Below are 20955 nucleotides of genomic sequence, written 5' to 3'. Positions count from 1 at the left end.
TTTGCTTGCAAGCAGGGCAGGATTTCTACAGCATCAACAGGGGCTGAGCTGTCCACTTAATGTCAGCCTCTTCTGCAAGCAAGACAAGCCCATCTCCAAGGAATGGGCATCCCCAAAGGCCACAGCTGACTCCACCTCTTCCTAGTGACTGAAGTATCCAAGGGTTTCTCACGTGCAGCTGCAGAGGTTTTGATCCCCCATGGACCAGCATGGCATAGAAAATGAGAGGGGAGCCCAAGGAGGGGAGCTGAGGTCTGGCTGAGCTGACCCTGCCCCGGGGTCTGGCTGAGGGGCCTTGTTCAGGCTCATCCCTAAGGAAAAGGCAGGACAGCTCAGCTCTAGTCTCACTGTGGACACATCTCCACACACACACACACACACACCCCCAAGCACACACTCACTCACACACCCTCAAGCCTCTGGCTTGCTCTGTAACATCAACCTTACATTTATTTACAGCTTACTCTGAGAAATCTGTGCAATTTCAGCCAATCAAGCTCCCAACAAACCCTATATGGCATTTTCAGTCTCTGCTTCACATTTAAACGTTGAATGTCTTTTTCAACCAACGAAAACTGATGAGAAAAAGGTAGCAGCATTTATGAAACGATGAAGGCTTATAAGAACAATTAAAAAAAAAAAGGTACCATTATCCCATTATGGAGCATTACTTCAGGGACTGAACAGAGAAGCTAGTGTTTGGATAAACCATGCCACAAAAGGTAGCCACCTTTTTGTGTGCGTGTTGGATCTGAAAAGGAAAAAGCACCTGAAACATGAACAGTCCTCGTAAGCGTGTGCGCTTTTTGCTTTCACTCATGATCCTGGCAGAAGTGCGAAACTTGCTTGGTTTTCTTCTCTTTTTCCTCTTTTTATTTTTTTTTTTTTTGGTAAGTATTTTTTTTGCTTTTAAATTTTTTTTCTTCCTTTTTTTCTGTAGGTTTTTTTTTTTCATCTTTTTTTGGCAAAGTGCAACCACACCTGGTTACCACAGTTTTGACATGGCCGAAGGTGCAAGTGTGACGAGAAACCTTGAGTTCAGTTCAGGGTTCCCCTGCAGTTCTCAGAGCCACAGAGACACGGGATTTTTACATCCTCAATTGGAAACTTGTAGTCGTAGGTAATTTCCTCGTTCACATTGATGTGCTGCTTGGAGTAGATAACGATCTTCTTTTGAGACTCCACCGTGATCACTTTAGCATAACAATTTGGCTGCAAGGGTGACAGAACAGGTGAGGATGTAGGTTCCCGAGGGCCAGGGCTTCCCAGCCTCCACACAATTATTTCAAGCTAAAATAAAACAGGGCAGTCCTCTCCCGAGACAACCCAGCCATGCTGCCAGAGCCTGGACTTAGGGCAAGCCTAGGCAGGGAGGCGTGGAGCCAGGAAACAGAGCAGCCCTCCTTGTGCTGCTCCAAAATATCCACGTTCTGGTCATTTGTGGAGCAAAAGAGCCTGGATGATGTTCCATCAATTTTGTCCCAGGTTAAGAGAAGCTCAATGCTTAACAGTTTGGCCAGGGAGGCAGGTCTGAGAGCAGACTGCAGCACAGAGCACAGGAGGAAACAGCAGGGATTATTTTCCCATGTGGACACTAGAAGGAGCTGAATTTCCCACAGCTGAAATTTGCTATCTTTTAAGGAAATATTTGTTAGATTTGCTTGCTCAGTGTCCATCAGGGTTCCCTGAGACAGCCAGAAGGGCTCTTTAGCACACTCAGTCTCCCTGCATGTTTCATTCCTCAGATCTCTCCAACCTCTTTACATTCCTTCAGACCCTGCTCTGATCTGCTGTGGCTCATTAACATTTCATCACAACCCTGCGACCCCCTGCCACTTCTGAGCACCCCAAGCAGGGCAGGCAGGGCCTCCCCAGGTTTGTCAGCTGCCAGGGAACAAGGACAGGCCAGAAGAGATACTCACATTGCAGCTGTGATTGATGAACCTGGCAAAGTTCCCACACTTGGTGGCATCGATGATGGTGTCGTGGTCGACTCTGAACATGTAACTGCTGCCAATGCCCTCGTCCTCGTATCGCTTCTCACGCATGTCAGCAATGACCTGCAGAAAGCCAGGCAGGCTCAGGCCACTGCACTACTGACCTGTGAGCAGCCACCTCACCACCACAAGGCTCCCCTGAGCTCTGCTTGTGCCAGGCAATGGGGATTTACACCACCCCCATCACCCCAAGAGAGCACACACCTCACTGGAAACACAGAAGTTCAGGATGGGCTTCTGAAGCAGGATTCTCCTGAGTGCTCAGTTTCCAAAGATTGTTGGAATTCCCACCCTTGTACCTTCCAAACCATGCCAACCTGTACCCAGCCCACAGAGCTGACACCTCCAACCCAGGACTCCAGCCCTTGCTGTCATACTGAAGGATTTCATCCAGGGCTGGGCTTTTCTCAGATTTCAGCCACAGCTTACCTGCCTGATGTTCTGACCCACGTACTCTATCACCATCTCATCAGCTGCAATGGGCTCCATAGCAAAAAGGCCCCAGTCGTGAATGTGGCTCTTACAGAATTTTAGTTTTTTCTTCCGGAACTGCATGAAGAAAACACCCCAAAACCCAACCCTGAATTAGTCACAGCACAGAACAGGAAAGGATGTCTCTAGGTCCAGGATCTGCAGCAGGGGGTACCTACCTTGAGCTGGTTGAACTTGAGCAGGTCACTGTCACAGCTACCAGTGAAGGAGGAGAGGAGCCTGCGCTGCTCTGATCGCCTCTCGGAACCAGCCCGGGTGGAAGCGTGAGGTTGGGCAGGGATGCTCATACCCTGAGAGGACAAATGGGGCATCAAAGCTGACCCACAACACCCTGCAGGCTCCCTGTGAGCAGCCCCTTGTGCTACAACACATCACCACAGAACGCCTGACATCAAACATTAGCACTTCCCACACAACCCCAGGACAATCAAGGAGACACAACAGCTCCCTCTCCCTCCCTGCCAAAAGGCAGGAAGCACCTGCTGTGTGTGACAGTGCCAAACCAAACCCCATTCACAGCTGGATTCCTCACCTGTGTGTCAGCTGGAGGCTCCTCTGCAAAAGCTCGGCTATTGTTGAGGTATTTGAGTTTGTCCTTCTTATCAATTTTGTAGTAGCCTTCACTTCGTGCACAGCCCGTCACGTGCTCCCGCATGCCGTCATCCCGCTTCTTCTTCTTGGGGGTAGAAAAGCTGGTAGGTGGCAAGAGGTTAAGGAGAAACACAGCCAGAGGTGGATATCAGACTAAACTTGCTACAGCTGCATGGAGCTAACACTGGGAGCCTGGAAAATTAGGAAGGTTTTGTGGGGTTGCAAAAAATAACATTACTACTGAGATGCTGCTCAGCCCAAAGGCCTTGGAGAGATGCTGCTCTCAGCAGCCTTGGGAAATCAGCTCCTTCAGACACACATTACAAACCTTCAGGTTTGAAGGCACCTTCAGGGCTTTGGCTCCTGGAAGGACAGTGGAGCTGTACACAAACACAGCCATGAAAGCTACAACAATCAAGATTGACCAAAAATGCTTCCTGTGAGGGAAAAGGTATCCTTGACACCAGGAAACTGAAGCAGAGGGTCCATAAAAACCAAGAGGTGACAGCCTCAAAACCAGAGTGCTGAGGGCTGGCTGCAAAGCAGGTGAGCCTGCAGGTACTTTCACACTTGTCATGCAGTGTGACACACAAAAACTCAAGGTGATTTGGAAGTGGCTTAAACAGTGAACATGATTTTGCTGTTACAATATAATCCTTATCAAGAGGGAAAGAGATTTATTTTCACTATGGGTTTTGTTAGTTATCACTGACTGTTTTAGGTGTTTGGGCTTTTTTGATTTTGCTATCCTGTCTTGCAGGAAGCAAGGGATGAAGATATCTGAACTTCACACAATCTCTAGCAACACACAAGGTGGTATGTTTGTCTTCTTCAACACTTGAACATGGACATCTTTTCTGAAAAAAGTACTGGAGAGTTCGGAGGTTTTTAGAACAGTATTTTAGGCTCTGATCAGGAGAACACTACTGGTGGCTGCACACACACACAGCCCTGATGTGCCACTTAGAAAGCTCTGATTTTATCAGTATTTCAACCTCAAAGCAACTTAAAGCTGCTAGAACCACTAACTCATTGTTTTGGGCACAGATGGTGAGATTATTTTTACAGCAAGTTTTAACTCCAAGTGAAAAGCTCTGTGTGTGCAGACTAGAAATTCCACAGGAAAGCTGGAAAAAAAGTCTGGTTACATGCAGACAGAAGCTTCTCAAACTAGGAAGGAAACCTCCCCAGAAGAGGTGCCTACAGACTGTCCCTGCACTTCCAGACTGAACGTGCAGCAGGAACAGCCACTTCTGCAGTATTTTTGTATTGCAGCTTCAGAGAATGAAACAGTTTAAAATTCCCTGCTCATCCAAGCAATCTCTATTCCTGTAAGCAACCGCTTCTCCCACCAACTTCCCGTGCATCTCACACGTGCTGCCAACACCACAAGAAAGGATATAAGGATGGAAAACCCAGAGGGTGTCATTGAGCCAGTCCATACCGTTGTCCTGCTGTAACAAGCGGTCGTACGTGATGCACATGAACTTGATGTCCTCCTCGTCGATGCCGCCGTTCCAGATGTCGTACAGAATGGTCATCTCCTCAAACTCGGAGCGCGGCCTGAACTGCGGCTGGGGCGGGGAATACTCGGGGGAAGGGATCACTGGCAGCTCCTCAGATTTCTTCTGCCTCCGCCACTGGCGCTTGGGCTTTGCATGAGCCTCCTCTTCCTTGAAGTCTTCGTTCCACTGGTTCTCCAGTTCCTTGAATGGCAGTTTCTCTGCAACTGTCTCAGCTGCTATTTTCTCGTGGAAACCGTCATTCCTGAAGTCCAGGGTGACGGCTTCAGGGTCTTTCAGTCCATAGTAGGCATCAGGATGTCCGCTCAGCAGCTCTTTGCCCACAGCACCTTCCACCAAGGCCACTGGCATGGGAGGAGGTTCCATGGTTTTGCCCGAGTACACATCCAGCGAGAGGACAGAAGGTGGGGACCGCCTCGGCCGACCCGGCCTCCTTTTGGGAAGAACAGAAGGTGGTGGTGGGGGAGGAAGGATAGAAGCCCCAGGGGGTACTTCTGGGGAGAGCAAACCAGGTTTTACTTCTGCCTTGCATTCCTCGATGGGCATTCTTCCATCTCCATGCATGCACGGCAGGGCTGCTACAGGTATTGGCTCATCAGGTGGCAAAGCCATGTCCATGTGGAAATCTGCTTGCGGGGGGCTGGCAAAGGGGATAGGGGAAGGAACACTGTTCATGCTGATAGTAAGGGAAGCACCAAGAGGCTCTTTAAAGGTTTTCTCTTCTAGCTCATCCTCTGACTGTTTCTTGCCAGGCAGAAGGCAAGGAATGGTAGCACCAGCCTCTGGGAAAGTAGGCGTGAAATTGAAATCTCTCCCAGGAGTCCGAGGAATGCCACTGTTAATGCCAGGGGATTGGGATGGGTAGGAAAAGGGGCTCCCTGGGACTTGAGGGGAACTGAGGGTCAAGCTGCTTCCTGTGAGGGGAGCATCACTTCCTGGCGTGGCTGGAACAGTGTCTGTGCTCTGCGACTTCGTGAGGGGGTGCGAAGACTTGGGCAAAATGTCCCGCCCGGGAGTCCTGGGAATCTCCTCTTCCACGGATGTTTTGGTCACCATTAATTGTTCAGGGAACTTTTCTGGAGGGACTAAAGATTCTTCCTTGCCGGGAGTGGATGGCAAGGGAAGCATGGAGGATGGCACCTTGTGGGCTGGCAGCAGGACAGTCTCAGTGTCCGAGTGGATCATCACCTCCCGCCCCGGCGTGCGCGGCAGCCGCTCCTCCTCCTCCGCTGCCGACGGCGGCTTGGCTTTAACTCGGCCTTCCAAGCTGCTCTCCTCAGACTTGCCAAAGAAGCTGCTTTTGCTGGGCAGAGCTTCTCCAAAGACTCCCCCTGGAGCAGAGATACAGAGAGACGCCTCCTCATCTTGAGATTCAGGCTTTGGACCTTCCTGTACCTCTGGCTCCAGCATGGGAGTGGGTTCGGACTCTTCCTCTGAAAGGGGAACAGAGAGGAGAATCAGGAGCTTTGCCTCCACTTGGTTGCTTGCACTTGCTGGTAAAGGCATGTTCAAGATGCCACAATTAAAATACAGCTCAATTCCACTGGGAGGCTTTAAAACTCCAGTGCTTTACATTTTGGAGGCACAAAGTATAGAGTAATTAGACACTACCACACACTTTCCTAATGGACCATAAAAAACCCACACTATTAATTTGAGGATTAGCTACGACACAGACCAGAACGAAGGTTTCTCTGCTTTCAAAAGCCCTGACAATCTTTTGTACAGACATTAAAGGAAGGAGCAGATTGTGGGGTGAGGGCTTTGGAGGAGAGCTGTCAGAGCCCAGAGCCATCACCTTTCCTAATGTGGGAACTCAACTAATTGCAGGCCAAGGAGCACCCTCAGCTCTGCAAGGAGGGAATGGTGAAGGGAATAGCAGAACACTCCTGAACAACACATGAAGCAAATGGGAAGCCCTTGTAATGGATGAAGGCACACTCAGATCGTATCAATGAGGCAATTTATATGCTGCTCTCCCTGCAGCAGCCTCATTTGTCTGGAGTTTATTTACCCACTTAGGGCCAGGTCCAAAAGGAATCAACGGTGAACCTTGTTAGGCAGCTCAAAATAACATTTTCAAGTGGGAGAACGAAAGGAGGTGAAAATGCCTGGAGAGTTGGAAGGGAGGCATTCCCCATTTGTGCTGAACAAACCAGGGCTGCTGGAGAAGGGTCTGAGCCTTCAACTCCTGCATGAGCTGGGCTGCTCAAGAACAATGCTGCAGTTTGACTTTGTTCCCACAGCTTACCTGGAAAGCTCCTTACACATGTCAAGTTGCTTAAGTGCAGGTGTCTCCAAATTTATGTTCTTTCAGCACACTGACCTGTTCTAGAAAGGATTCATGCAAAACCAGTTCTTTGCCCTGCCCAGTTTAACATTTTACCTCTTTGTGACTTTCAGATTTTGCAGCAGCCAAGGAGTGACACCCTGTGCAGGGACTGGATTTCCAGCTCTCCAAGTGGCAAAACCCTGCCCAGTCCTCAGACACCAGAGCTGCCCAAGGCTCCACAGCAGGCCCCACTAGATGTGCCCTCCCTGCTGGCTCCAATTTTAACTTTTAGATTTCCCTCAGTTGCCAAATTACTCAAGCTTTATGCATCTCACTCCTGTTCTAGTAAAAGGTTTCCAATTTCCTTGGTTCAAGTACAACTCTGTATTGATTGAAGACAATTTCCTTCTTCAAGAAAACTACTGAGTATCACTCATTTAAAAGGAATAGGTGACAAAACCACCCACAAATAATATTAGGAACCATAGATAACTCTGAGACTCCACTCACCTGCCCCATGCAGCTTCCCTGTCACATACTGCTTCAATATTAAAACCAAAAAGAGCCAGTAGTGACATTCCTGTTCTGTTTTAGCAGCCATGGCTTTTCTATCTTGAGCTTCAGCCACCACACCACCCGATCAGTCACCCTCAGATGATGACAACTGTTCAGTTCCTCTAGGACTCCAACTAAACTGGCCCAGGATAAGATTCTGGATACAGTAACCACAGTATTTTTAGTAGCAGATGGCTCATGTAAAGCTCCTTACTAGGAAGGACAGTTCAGCACAGACCTCTTTCCCTGTACAGATAATCCCTAGCCTAGAGCCAAGACTGGAAGAAGAAAGAGAGCAAGGGAAATACAAACCCATATATATTGGATACTGGGAGAAAATTTACTTGGAAGCATAACAAAACTCCAAAGCACGTGGAAGGGCATACCTGGCCTACAGATGGGAGAGAGTGCAAGCTTTGTCTCCTGGTCTCTTTCCATAACCAAATGTTTCAGAGTTTCAGCAGCAACAGAAGTCCCCAGGACTTGGCCACACTCACTATCCCCTGCCTTGATTTCTTCACAGCCTTCATCTTTCACTGCCAAAGCTGGCTCAGCAAGTCCCAAGCCTGTTGCATCCATGTAGTCATCCACAGGATACAGGTCCAAAATAGTCTCCCTCTCATCATCAGGAAGCTCATGACCAGCAGGTTCCTGCTCTGGCTCAGCAACCATGGCTTCTCTGCCTTGATCTTCAGCCACTTCTTCCTCCTCTTCTTCCTCCTCCTCTTCATCATCATCATCATCCTCCTCATCTTCATCATCCGAGTCTGAACTTGACTCGAATTCAGAGGAGTCCTCACTCTCATCAGATGATTCAGCTTCAGCCTTGGAAGATGAGGGACTTGCTACATCTGCAAGAACAAACTGCCATTAGCTCTGCTTTCTGCCTTTAATGATCAATCAGGGGCAAATATCCCTTCCCCTCTGTGGAAACAGCATCACCAGCAGCAGGTGGGTTTGAAGGAGTGGCCTCCCAATTCACTTATTTCTGCAGAGATGTATAAATCCTGTCCCTTACAACAATCACCAAACAACATGGGAGTGGTAGTGCTGCCTGGCACCTCCCACCTGGGTCTCTTGGTGTATTCTATCTTTTACTAAGATTTTCTGCTGCCTTTACACATGGCCTTAAAAAGTAGAAACTACCACCTTCCAGAGCAGGAACTGATTGATAGGACAGAGTTATTAGCAGCCAATTTACCCTTTTCAGAAATCTGAAGCCACTCCTGTTTCACTCCTGTTTCACAAAACAAGAACACATTCAGCTGGGCTTGAGACCAGTGCCCCTGTGGCTGGGTTGGGCTGAGATCAGGTAGGGACTGGAGGGCTCTAAAGGGACCCACTGACTGAGGGATCATGGAAACCTCACAGGTATTAATTAAAAATATCTCTGTGCATTATACTGTGTGAAACTGCCCAGTGAAAGGAGGTACACAAGTAACAAAATCGGCTCACAAAGGCAGCAAGGAGACCACAGCTGACCCAAAGGTGACACTCACTGCTTCCACTGCAGCTCCTTACCCTCCTCGGAGTCCTGCTCCTCCTCCTTGTCACTTGTGTCTATGCCTGTCTCCTCCTCATCATCTTCATCCTCGTCTTCATCGTCATCTTCATCGTCATCATCTTCATCCTCGTCATCCTCCTCTTCCTCCTTTGCAAGAAAGATTGCCAAAAATGAACAGTGCCTGGGCCTGTCCCTGGCTGCAGTAACCACCAGGGACTCTCATGGGAGGCTGTCAGAGCACCTGAAGAGGGAGTGACCTGACAGAGGTCACTTCTGGAAGGACAGACAGACCCCACCAGGAGCACCCATCTCCCACAAAAGGGAACTTTGGCACTTGGCATTACCAGGCCCCCTTTTAATGACAGCACTGAAACTGCAGCCTCACACCAACATACCTTGCCAGGTGCTGCTTTCACTAAGGCTCCCTCTTCTTCCTGCTCCTCCTCCTTCTCTGAGGAGGACTCTTCCTCTTTCCCTGATGTCTCATCTCCCTCCTCTCCCTCACTGTCGAGCTCCAATGGCCTTGCTGGTCGCCGCCGCAGCCCCACAGCCTCTGCATCCTTCTTTGACAGGTCAGATGTTGTATCAGAAGCATCCCTGTCCCTCTCCGACTCTGAGGAGCAAAAGCAACAGAAATTACCATCAAATACCTTGGAAAGGACAGAAAGAGTTAACTACATAAGGGAAACTTCTTCTTTGGGAAGATGGAAGTAGGAGCAATGTGCCCATGTAGTGTGAGGGTCCCCAGGCTTACAGGGACTTGCTGCTGTCACAGTGAAGAGTGTTGATGGCAAAATGTGGGTGGCCAAAGCTGACACTCCCTAGGCAGAGCAGACAGGAGATGCAGCATGAGTGAGGTCAGGACAGGCAACCTGAATTTAATGCTTTTTGTTTCATTTTTTGGCTTCAAAACCACTTGTTAATCTGAATCGACTTCTACATGAACCCATGTGCAAAACAAAGGGTATTCAAAGCTTTGTCTCCTCTTTACTCTTCCTTGGTAATAGGAAATAATGTTAAGATATTTTCAAACAGATTTTTCTGGCAAGTAACTTTGGTTTCTTTCTCAAATCAAATGCAGAGCAAACCATTATGTGCTTCCTCCCACCGCACCCCAGCGAGCTGTGAGCACACCCCAAAGAGCCCATGAACCCATCTGAGCTCCTTCTGCTGGGGCCCAGCACAGCTAAAATAGGTTATGAGTTATTCTTAAAATGTGGGTCTTAAAGTTCCCACCAGTGAATTTCAGATAATTGAACCCAGAGGGGCCATGGCCCAGCTGATCAGAGCTCTGTGAGAAGCAGGGTTTGGCTCAGATCCTTGACTCTGTGTTTAACTGTAAGTGAGCACACTGCTGTGAAGTTTAAAGGATTCAGCTTGGTGGGGTTTGCATCTGCTCCTGGGTTTCAAACAAATGCAATTTGCAAACCTTCATCTTCATCATCCACAGAAGTAGAAGGCCGGATTCTCTTCTGATCTCCTGCTGAGGCAGCTTCAGGTGGCTCCTTTCTTTTCACCTGAACAAAAGACACAATTAGCATTTCTGAAAGTTTAGAAACAGCAGAAATCAACTTCTTAAGCAAATTGCCACTTCTATACTTTGCTGTGGTCACAGCAGAAACCAAGGGTCACTTCCCAGCTCTTGATCTCTTTATTTGCTTGCAAACAGAATTTCACTCTGAATGAAGCTCTACCCCTTCAATTTGCATGAAAACACCCTGGGTACCAGCATGGTGCATATCATCACCAGGTACTTTGGGGATGACAGAGAAAACTCTTGACAAATCCATGTGTCTGAGATTGTAGTAGAACAGAAAGAGAGCCTAAGCCCAGAGCATCTTAAAGAACCTCAAAGCAAGTTTTACTCTAAATAGAGACTGAAGAATCTCTCATCCCAAACCTTTACTTGCACCTTCTGTGTTCAAAAATCATAATTTCAGGGAACCCCTCTACACTTCCCTACCCCAAACTTAAAATACTTTTAATTTTTAATGCAGATGCTTTTCAAAATGGATACCCCGTGCTTCTGAGGAGACGGAGTTCAAGCAAACTTCAGGTGAGACTCAGCTGCCAAACCATCAGAGATTCCAACCAGAACAGCAACTGTGTGAAGCACCATGAGCATGCATGTATTTTTATGATCATGCTGAAATGCTGTGTCCTAAAGACAGGCAAATGTCCCCTGTCCCTTGCAGAGCAGGGAGATCCTCTACAGCCAATTCACACAAGGGGAGGATGAAAAGCTAAGGGAACAGAGGGTCCTTGCGCTGGTCCTGGGGGGTCAGAAGCAACCCCCTGAGTGAACACAGAGTGGGGTGAACAGCCTGAGGGCTCTGGGGCACAAACCTAGCGAGGTCTGTCCTCCTAAGGCTCCTCTGGGGGATGTCAGCACAAGGAAGAGAGTTTTTGTTTTCACCTTGAAGGATGGCAGGCGGATGGCCCCTCGTAGGCCGATGCCCAGGCCGATGGCCTCGTAGCCCAGCCCTTCTCCTTTGTTCCAGTTCTCCAGGAGACAAGAGGCCATTCGATCCTTTGGCTTTGGTTTTTCCTCCACTTCTCCTCCAGACTTCACTGGAGTGAGAGAGGCCTGCAACAGAGAAGGCACAATTGAGAGGGGAAGGTTCCTGGGAAGGACACAAAGTCTGGAAGCCATTTAAACAGGCAAGGTTTGGGAAATATCACTGCCCTGCCCAGGCATCAGTTTCTTTGAGGGCATCTGAAGGTGCCCCACACCTGGAAGGAACTAGAGGTGCACAGAATAATACAAATAACTTGAGTGTGCTTTAGGCAAGTCAGCCCAACAATGTGTTATGTGTTATCTACCTTCCTTTGCTAACCCACATAACTGAAAGCAACTCCAGACCTTCCAGTTGGGAACATCTTCCTTCTGTTGAGTGCAAGGCCAAATATAGTGCATCAAAAACCACACACATCCCTGTGTTTCCTTAGCAACCAGAGCCCCAGTCCACAAAACCTGTCAGAAGGCTCCAGTCCTGGGAACAGCAAAATATATAAGGAAAACACCAAAAGGTCTACAAAATAGACACACAGCCTCCATAAATCCTTTTTCACCAGAGCTGAGGTGTGAAGGAAGAGCAGGAATTCAGCTCTCTGCAGCTGTGGAGAGGTGGACAAGCCAGGAGAATGTCACACATGGTGGCACATCATGTTTTGCCCAAGGCAGGGGCACTGGAGGTGACACTCACCTGCATCAGCCCAGGGCACAACAGCCCAAACAGTTTCTCCTGCACACCCTACCAGAGCTCACAGGCTGAAGTGGGCTGTAACCACCAAAGAGGCAGCACGAGCTCAGCTCTCCTGCTAATCAGGAACAAGACTAATGGGAATATCAAGCAGGGAATCCAAGCAGCAGCACTCTGTGGCCAGGATGCCTGGTTACTCCTGGCACTCTGCTTAATGCATCTTACTCAAACTTTCAAACCTAAACCCACCACTAGAGCTGGGAATAAAGAAAAGCTTTCCTCTAGCTCAGGCAGAAAAGATCCATGGAATGTGCTGCCTTCCCCAGCAACCTGCTCCTTTCACAGCTTTCACCCCACACATTTTCCACCCTGCCTGACCCAGGACACCGGATTTATCCCTGAGCCTTCCCATCCTTTACCTAGGGCATGATGCTTCTTGGAAGTCACTCAGCTGCCAGAGCTGGAATTAATCAATCAAACAATCAATCAATCAGCTACCTTTGATGGAATACAGCAGCCAGAATCAGTGTGATGGGGAACTGACCTCCAGGTGCCACCATGGTGCCCAGTAACCCCCCCTCACACAGACAGACACCAGCAATGGGAAGGTACAGTTAAATATTCAGTTTAAGCTGAATATTCGTATTTTGTTTTCTGCAAAAGCAGGCAACTTGTGCCTAAGAAGGAATCCTGTCCCATCCCAATGCCAGGGGTGCCCAGCAGAAAGCTCTGAAGTCTATGAGGTTTTTCTGCACGCAACAGTAACACATGCCCTGGGGCAGAAATGGTTTGGCATCTCTGTTCCTGGACAGAAAGCACACGTGGTTTTCCATGCAGCAATTTCATATTTTCAATTACACTGCTCACATCCAACATAACCTGTGGCAAGGACTGTGGTGAGCTGCTGTGGTACAGTCAGCTTCCCTTCCCAAAATGGCTTATAAACCCCAGGTGAGGGAAGAACCCCCCAAATCCAGCCATAACTTGGGATGTCAGAGAGCCTGAAGATCTGCCTCAACTTGCTTCTGCTTCTTCACCACAAATGTCTGGTTTAAAACAATTTCTTGAGTGTTTCAGTTGCTGTTTTTGCAACTATTTGCTGGATCAGTTTCCTTCATTGCCCTGGAAACTCACGGGCCTCCTCCAAGACTGTCAGCACACGCTTGCTGGCAGGAGAACAGCTCTGAGCATTAGTCAGGAGGAAGGGACGGGGTTTCTGCTGCACGTCACGCCAGCCAGCTCTAAGCCACAGTAAATTACACTGTCACAAAACAGCTGTTAAGCAGCAGCATGACCAACCCCTCCAGAAAGCCAAGGAGCTCTCCCAGGCACCAGAGTTAACATGCCACTGGTTTACAAAAACAGGTGGTGAGGACACTGCTCTGAAAGCTGACATCTGAAACAGACCTGCCTGCAGGTTGTGGTTTGTTTTGTTATTTTTACAGTTATTCACTGCAATGGTAATTTTGAGGCTTGCATTAACCTTTCTGCAGTGTTAGGTTTTTTCGGGTAGTGACAAATTCACCACACCTCAGATCACAGAGCTGCTTGCTGGCTGAGGTACACTTCAAATTGGGTGAGAAAAGGATCAGAGGATTCATGCAAAGCTGTTTTCTCAACTAATCCCTGGAACTCTTGGTGTATTTGGCCAATGCTCAGCTTTTGAGTTAATTGCTGCCTTGTACATGCGCTGGGGAGGGGGCAGAACAGAAAATACCCACAAATCTCATTGTACCAAGTGGGGAACACAAGACAGAGGCTTGGTGGTTTCAAACACTCCTCTTGCATCTGACCTTAGTTTTTTGGAGCTAAACTTCACCTTCCTCTTGTACATGAAAATTTAGGGGTTTGGGTTATTTAAAGTCAGCTCCAGACCCCCGCTGACCCCACACCCTGGCCACAAGCACTAAGAACAGCTCTCCCCAGGACCCAGCATGTGAAAACCCACTTTTGCCAGACGTTCCTTCTTGTCCCACCAGTCATCAAACGCCCGGAACGCCACCACTTCGACCATCTTGCGATTCAGGTCCCTTTTCATGATGGCCTTCAGCTCCTTCACTATGACCAGGAGGACTCCATCCACCGTGGCTTTGTGGGGATCTTCCTTCTTGGGCTCATAGCCCGGGGGTGGAACCGAGGGGTCAAACTTGGGCAGAGGCGGCCACTGCTGCCCGCGGGCGAGAGCGGCTCCCATGGAGAACGGGCGGTAGGGAGGGAGGTTCACAAACTGCATGCGGCCCGTCATGAAGGGCGGGTACTGGTACGTGTTCTGCGCCTGCATCATGCGGCTCAGCATCTGGGTTTGCATCTGGAAGGACATGGGCATGCCGCCCCACTGGTTGCCCAGGACGCTGATCATATCCACCTGCATGACCGGGAACATGCCCGGGTGGAAGGGGGGCAGCGGGGGCAGGATGTGGGGCGGGGGCACCCCGGGCGGGGCGGGCAGCGGCGGCGGGGGCACCGTGACCGCCGGGTGCGTGGGCGGTGGTGGTGGGGGCAGCGGAGGGGGCATGGGGAAGCCTGGCTGTGGAGGAGGAGGAGGAGGAGGAGGAAGAGGAGGGAATCCCGGTGGTGGCAGCGGGGGGATGGACGGGGCCATCACGGCCGTGTTGCTGACGGAGGAGTTCACCACAATGGTTTTGGCACATTCCGCGCTGGTGATGGGCGCAGGGTTGGTCTCGTCGTCAGAGATTTCCATGTCCTCCCCTGAGGAATGCTGACCCTGCCACAAAAGAGAGAGAAAAGGTGACGAGCACATTCTCTTTACATTAAATACCACAGCGCTGGGCTGCTTCAAACAAAAGCTAAGTTTAACACACATTTTAATTGGGAACGGAGAAAAGCGAGCGATGCTCTGAAAAGACAGGGCCCACTGTGCAGCTGGTGCCTATTGAAGCTTTTCTCTTCCGTGTCAGACCTCAGGAATCAGAGAGGTAAAAGCTTTCTAAAAGAGCATCAGCACCAACTGAACAAAACCCTCAGCTTCTATGGAGCACGAGGAATTGCTCCCAGGCTTGGTGAAATGCACACAATCCAAACATCCTTCACTGCAAGATACATTATCTCTTACTTGCATCTAGAACTCCTAGGTACGTTACACCATCAGTTTTTATTCCTTAGTTTTTCCATGCACAAATAATTATGCTGTTTTTTAATTATAATCTCTGGCTCATTTGCTGTCAGCTCCTAACCTCTAATTGTGGAAACACAGTATCTCCACAAGGTTGCTGCTACTAAAAGTTGTCTTGACTAGACCACAGCAATTCACATGGGAAAAAAGAACCCCAAATCTGGTTAAATTGCTTTTAAACATCAAAGTCATAAATGCCAGGATTCAAAGACATAGCCCATGTTGTGTTTTCGGACAAAATGAATACTTTACTAGACAAAAGAAACACAGACTTGTAGAAAATGCTAAAAACCTCTGCTGCCAAAGGGATGGAAACTGGATTAAAACAGAGGGTGCCAGCTTGCTCTGAAGTTTCAAAGCTGCCTGACTAGGTCTTGTACAGAAGAAAAGTCTCAGGAACTACCTCCATCCTTAACAGCACATGGTCACACCTGCACACCGTGTCCTACAGGCACTTCAGTCCTCAAGGTGTCTCCAGCACCAAGAATCCACATGCACGAGTGTCACATCCCTGACAGGAAATACAGTAACCAAATACTGCTGGAAGACACATCCACAGGGTGACAGTTTATCTAGGAAACATGAATGGGGCTGATCTCGGACTAGAGTGATGACAGCAGACAGGACAGGTCCCTGTAACCTCCAAACAAATGTCTCACATTGCTGATGGCAGTGAAGAACCTTCCCTCCCATGTTCCCCAGCCCAGGGCACAGCAGGGATGCTGCTCCTGGCCAGAGCCCTCCCGCTGCCCTGGGAGCCAGGAAGAGATCTCCATCAAGTGCCTCTCTCTGTCACAATCCTGGCAAGAGTTTTGGAACCTGCTGGCTGTTATCAGCCAAATTTCACTGTAGATCTCAAAGATATTTATTGTTTGCTCCACATTTCGTGCCAGCAGGTGCCTCTTCTGTCTGCTCTCCTAACAGTCTCCCCAGTGTGAAAGGAAAGAGCAGTATCAGACACTGGAGAACCTGGAAGCTCTGGGAAGAGCTGTTGAGGAGCAGACTTTGTTGGCAGTTTTCACATTGAAGCCGCTGTGATTTGATTCTTAACCTGTGAATTTCTTACTGGCGTATGCAAACAAAGGCAGGAGCAGCTGAGTTGACTCTGCTACAAACTGTCACTGTGTGAAACTGAGCAACCACAACTATCCAAATCACTCCAAATGTTTCCCGTTTTATCAAAGGTCATCTCTGCTACAGCAGCTACCACCAGAGAGCAGGCTGAGCACGAGGCTTGCAGCAGCAGCTGTGCAAATCCTCCAGTCCTGGCACCTCCCCTCGCCCTGGCTTCCCCGCATTCCTGCGCTGCAGCACCAACTCAGCGCCTCCCGCAGCGCCTGGGTCACCCCCAAAAAGCCACTCACAGTTTTAGTGCCCAAAATGCCCAGCAAGGAGACACCATTCACCTGGCAAACCCTGAGCAAGAGCTACTGACCCCTGGTAATGGTGATGGAGACAGGACTTTCCTGTAGGCACGGAGTCACTTTAGTGCATCTGTGCATGCAGGGAGGACTCCGAGGGCTGTTTGTAAACCCTAAACTGAGCAGCTAAAACAGAAGTAGAGGTGATAACCCATTGCACCCAAGTCCTTCCAAAGGCCAGTTGTATCATGCCCTTGAGCTGCCCACATCTGGCTCACACTTCTCAGTGGGTCTCACACCCTGCATCCTCTCCCCAGCTGCTCTATTGCGGTCACATCCCACGCCGAGGATGGAGGGGAATATAAAAGGACATTCTGCACTTTCAACCACTGCAGCTCCAGTGAAAGGAGCAGAGGAAGAGCAGAAAGGACGGCTGTGGCAGGTGTAAACAAGATTCCTGTGAAACAGACCCTGGTTTTCAGTAAGTGAACACAAAAGGCCCTGTTAAAAGCACTGGCTCCAACTGCAAACGCTGGATGATGCTGAAGGTTGGCGCACGATAGAAAGCCAGGAGTGTTCAGGCTACCAAAGACAGACAAAATCAGCTCCAAGTTCACATTCATCTCATCTGATGGGATATGGAGAAGAGTCACCCCATGAGGCCTCAGGGGAGACCAGCACTGAGCAGTGTGAAGCCACAAATTCTCCCCAGTGCCTCCTGCAGGACCTTCCACCCTCCCAGCCTGGAGCACCAGCAGCCCCCAGCCTGTCCCAGCCAGTCCTGTCACACCAGACTTGTGCTCCTGCCCATCATCCAGAGCCCACTGCCATCCACACCAGCCTCAGTACCAATGACTGGAGTCCTGCCTGATAAATGGGACTGATTTTCCCTCTTGAAGGAAACATCACATAGAAAAAGCCAGTCCTGAACTTGCAGAGAGGTGGCAGGACTAGCAGGATTCCATGCTTTAGGGCACAGAGCTTCCTTCATCCATACATGCCTTAATTTTTACTTAAGCTGAAATGAGAATTGCTAAAGCAATAACCAGTGTTTGAAAGATTAAAAGATTTTTCTTTTTTTTTCCACTTCTGGTGCTTAGATGGGCCAACAGAAAGCAACAACAGATTCCCTGCTTCCTACAACGCTGGGCTTCAACTCACCTCCACTTGCACAGTGCACACAGTCTGTGCTCCAGTTTTATCCCAGACAAGATGGATAGGGAGAGAGAAGGAGATTAAATGGCAGGGAGAAAAGGATCAGAAAAGGCACAGAGGGTAGGGGGAAAAGAATCACAAGGTTAGGAAAGAGGTCAAACCAAAAGATCATCTACAAGGAACTCTTGAAAGAAAGTTAAGAGTAACGAATATTTAAAGCAGATGACTTTCCTGTAACTGCTCATATCTAAGGGGAAAAAAGGTAGGCACCAAGTGAAAGAGATCAAGGTACAGATAGAAAATGCAAGGGGAGACATAGAAAGATCTTCTGTTATTTGAATTTCTTTTCATTCACCTGTCTGAACCTGGATTTACTATGGTTACTACCAAATACCTCTCAGGGTAGAGCTGAAAAGCACCTGTGCTGTCCTCTCAAAGAAACTGCCTTCTAGCTGGCCTCCCTCTTTGCTCTCACAAGCAGAAAAAAGTGAGCTGATAGATGACATAGATGGAGGGGAATATCACAGCCATCACTGTAAAAAAAACACCTGTGTCAATCAGTCCCAGAGTTCACCTGCCTGTTTCTGAGGTCATCTGGTACAATGCCACCAGAAAATCTCTCTTCAGCCCACTGAGAGAAATGCCATTTCCAGCTAAATTAATTTGTGCTGCCATCTTTACTTTGTATTAATTAAATTAAGAGTTAGCAAAACAGGTATTTAATTATACGCATGACACATTTTTCCAAAGGTTCCTTAATGATGCAAATTTGTTGGGAGAGATTCATGTCAGCGTAACTGGTTATAAATGGCCTCATTCACTGTTCACCCAAAATGTTAATTGCCACCTTTAACACCAGCAGAGTGTGCAGAGACTCTTAAGTGAAGTGAGGGAACATCCTGGGATGCCACTCCATCAGCTGGAATAGTGACAGGGTAGAGCCACTGGCTGCAGGGTATCGATCCCACCTCAGAGCCATACCTTTTGCAGGCAAATGTTAATTCCAGAGATAAGAAACTACATCCTAACATCTGTATGCAGACCTGGCAGCTGCCAGATGTGAGGAGGCTGCTCCATCCCCTGACCCAGAGGAGCACCGACACCGTGGCAGTGACTGGGACCTGCACTGTGCACGTTGTTCAGTACCTTTCTTACAGGCAGAGAAACTTCCATTTCCTTCTAAAATGCCATTGATAAAAGAATTTACTCAGAATTTCAGAACACGTTTTGAACACCATCAGCTTACAGCTCATTTCACCGAAACATTCTGCTGGGTACCAAGTTATATCTGAGGTAGGGAACTGTGCCACTGAACATAGCAACTACTCTGGCATTACCTGGCTGAGCTCTGGTGCATCAAAATAATGAAATGCAGGATCGATGGCATTCAGCACAGTACAAGGGCATTAGCCTTCATGGTTTTCAATAAAGCTAGAACTTTAAAGAAGAAGGGACTCTTGGACAAAAAAGTTTTCCTAACCTGGTTAAAGAGTCATCACTTGGTTTTGGATTAAGTCCAAGCAAGGGTTGAAAAAAAAAAAAATCACAAGTGATCATCTCACACTTCATCCTTACAAAAAAGCAGGGAAAGAAAAACCTTCAGAGGTGAGGAGGAGAGGACAACTGACTGAAGAGGGTCATACACCAAGTCACCAACAAAGTCAAGAACAGACTCCAGGGTCCCTCTGAGCTCCTGTACCCCAACTCCAGCTGCCTCCTCACGCTGGGGTCACACCAGGCTCCTCTGTGTTTGACAAGGGAAACAGCCATGACCCCTGGGTGAAACCAGCTCAAGTTCTCTAACACACAATTCTCTTCCCAGACTCCTTCAGCAGAGCACATTAAAGAGAATGAGACATTTCAAATCTACCACATTTCTTATGCCACCATCCAGAACAAAAACGAAGCCTGAGGTCACCAACCAGACACTTGCAACTCCTCCCCCAAGACAACTTCACTGAAAAACTCCTTTCAAGTCTGGCCCAGAGAATCCCACCATTCACTCTGCTAACAGAGTAAATGCCAAACACCTCTTGCAGCCCAAAATTTGCAAACCCAGCGAGGGCTCCAGAGAGTATTGCTTTATTAATCTGTAATCTGCTTTTAGCTTGCAGGTTCCCTGTTCTAGGCAAAGCACACAAGGAGGAGCCCCTTGTCTTGCTGGGAGACCACGGTGACACAGTGACATGGCAGAGGAACCTGCTGAGCATTCACACCTCGCCCTGTCAGGCGTGAACAAGGCAGACTCGGCACCTCATTTCCAAGGCACACAAGTATTTTGACTTTGCTAACCATAATTACAGCCCTCCCTCGGGAAGAACATGCTCAAGGGCGGTGCTTCGCTGGCACACACGGAGTACAGGAGGGCAGAGCCACTCCAGGTGGTTTGCCAGCAGTCCAGCAGCACAAACACAGAGCAAACTGCTGCCTGCACCTTCCTGGGTGAGCTTTCAGCCTGGTCAGGTCCCTGTGCTGTCCTGAGTGCCTGTGGTGGCTCGTGGTGGCCAGCCCACCACCACTGCAGCCTGGATTAGGTTGCTGCCTCCTCCCTGTGGGTTAGTCAGGTCTTCCAACCTCCTCTGGGTAGCTGGGAGAGCTCCTGTCCTCCTGCTGCAGTCAGAGCCACAAGGGCAACCACAGCAGCTTCTAATTGGAACAGCTTTCTGGTGTTTGCACTATAATAAAATGCCCAGCTCGGTAATTGGCAAATGGAAATATTTACATATTACAAATCAGTGATTATAAAATATCTCCAGCAACATGTGATCCTATCTCTAGAAAAGAAGACTTCAAGGTTTTATATAGTTATGTATTTATACAGCACTTCAAGGAAAGCAAAGGCTGCAAACACACAGATCAGAGTGATGGACTCAATGCTGTGTCCCACAAAAAGGGGCACCAAAAAGGCCCTAACAGAACAGGGATTTCTCACAGAAGGAGAGATACTCCTTGGATGTTTTGGTTTCTCCAGTACCAATTGCCAGAGTATCTCTCACTAAAGGAGAATTCAAGCTCCCTGTGATGACAATGTCCCACTTAACACACACAGTGTTGGCTCAGGTTTGCTTTTGGTCTGGTACTTACTTGCAGCACTTCTTTGGCACAGGCAATACTCCCCACACCTACAGGGCTGCCCAACAAGTAAAACAAGTGACAATAATATTCAAGT

General features: G+C 48.7%; 1 protein-coding gene across 1 annotated transcript in view; it reads right to left on the bottom strand.

The window, feature by feature from the left end:
• Positions 1-869: 869 nt before the first annotated feature.
• SETD1B (SET domain containing 1B, histone lysine methyltransferase) overlaps positions 870-20955 on the bottom strand; it is a 43982-nt gene continuing 23896 nt past the window's right edge. The window contains exons 7-18 of the mRNA XM_071445047.1: positions 14086-14862; positions 11351-11521; positions 10364-10451; positions 9330-9547; positions 8952-9081; positions 7817-8281; positions 4483-6036; positions 3022-3188; positions 2648-2779; positions 2427-2546; positions 1923-2060; positions 870-1212 (exon numbers count right to left, since the gene is read on the bottom strand). Of these exons, the coding sequence (XP_071301148.1) occupies positions 1039-1212; positions 1923-2060; positions 2427-2546; positions 2648-2779; positions 3022-3188; positions 4483-6036; positions 7817-8281; positions 8952-9081; positions 9330-9547; positions 10364-10451; positions 11351-11521; positions 14086-14862 (4134 nt within the window). The 3' untranslated portion in view covers positions 870-1038. The remainder of the gene's footprint in view (positions 1213-1922; positions 2061-2426; positions 2547-2647; positions 2780-3021; positions 3189-4482; positions 6037-7816; positions 8282-8951; positions 9082-9329; positions 9548-10363; positions 10452-11350; positions 11522-14085; positions 14863-20955) is intronic.

The sequence above is a fragment of the Agelaius tricolor genome, unplaced genomic scaffold (genome assembly GCF_023055355.1).
Source record: "Agelaius tricolor isolate 1412-34295 unplaced genomic scaffold, bAgeTri1.0.p SCAF_20, whole genome shotgun sequence".
Taxonomy (NCBI): Eukaryota; Metazoa; Chordata; class Aves; order Passeriformes; family Icteridae; genus Agelaius; species Agelaius tricolor.
The sequence above is the reverse complement of the archived record's forward strand: the minus strand, read 5'-3'. Positions and strand labels throughout refer to the sequence as shown.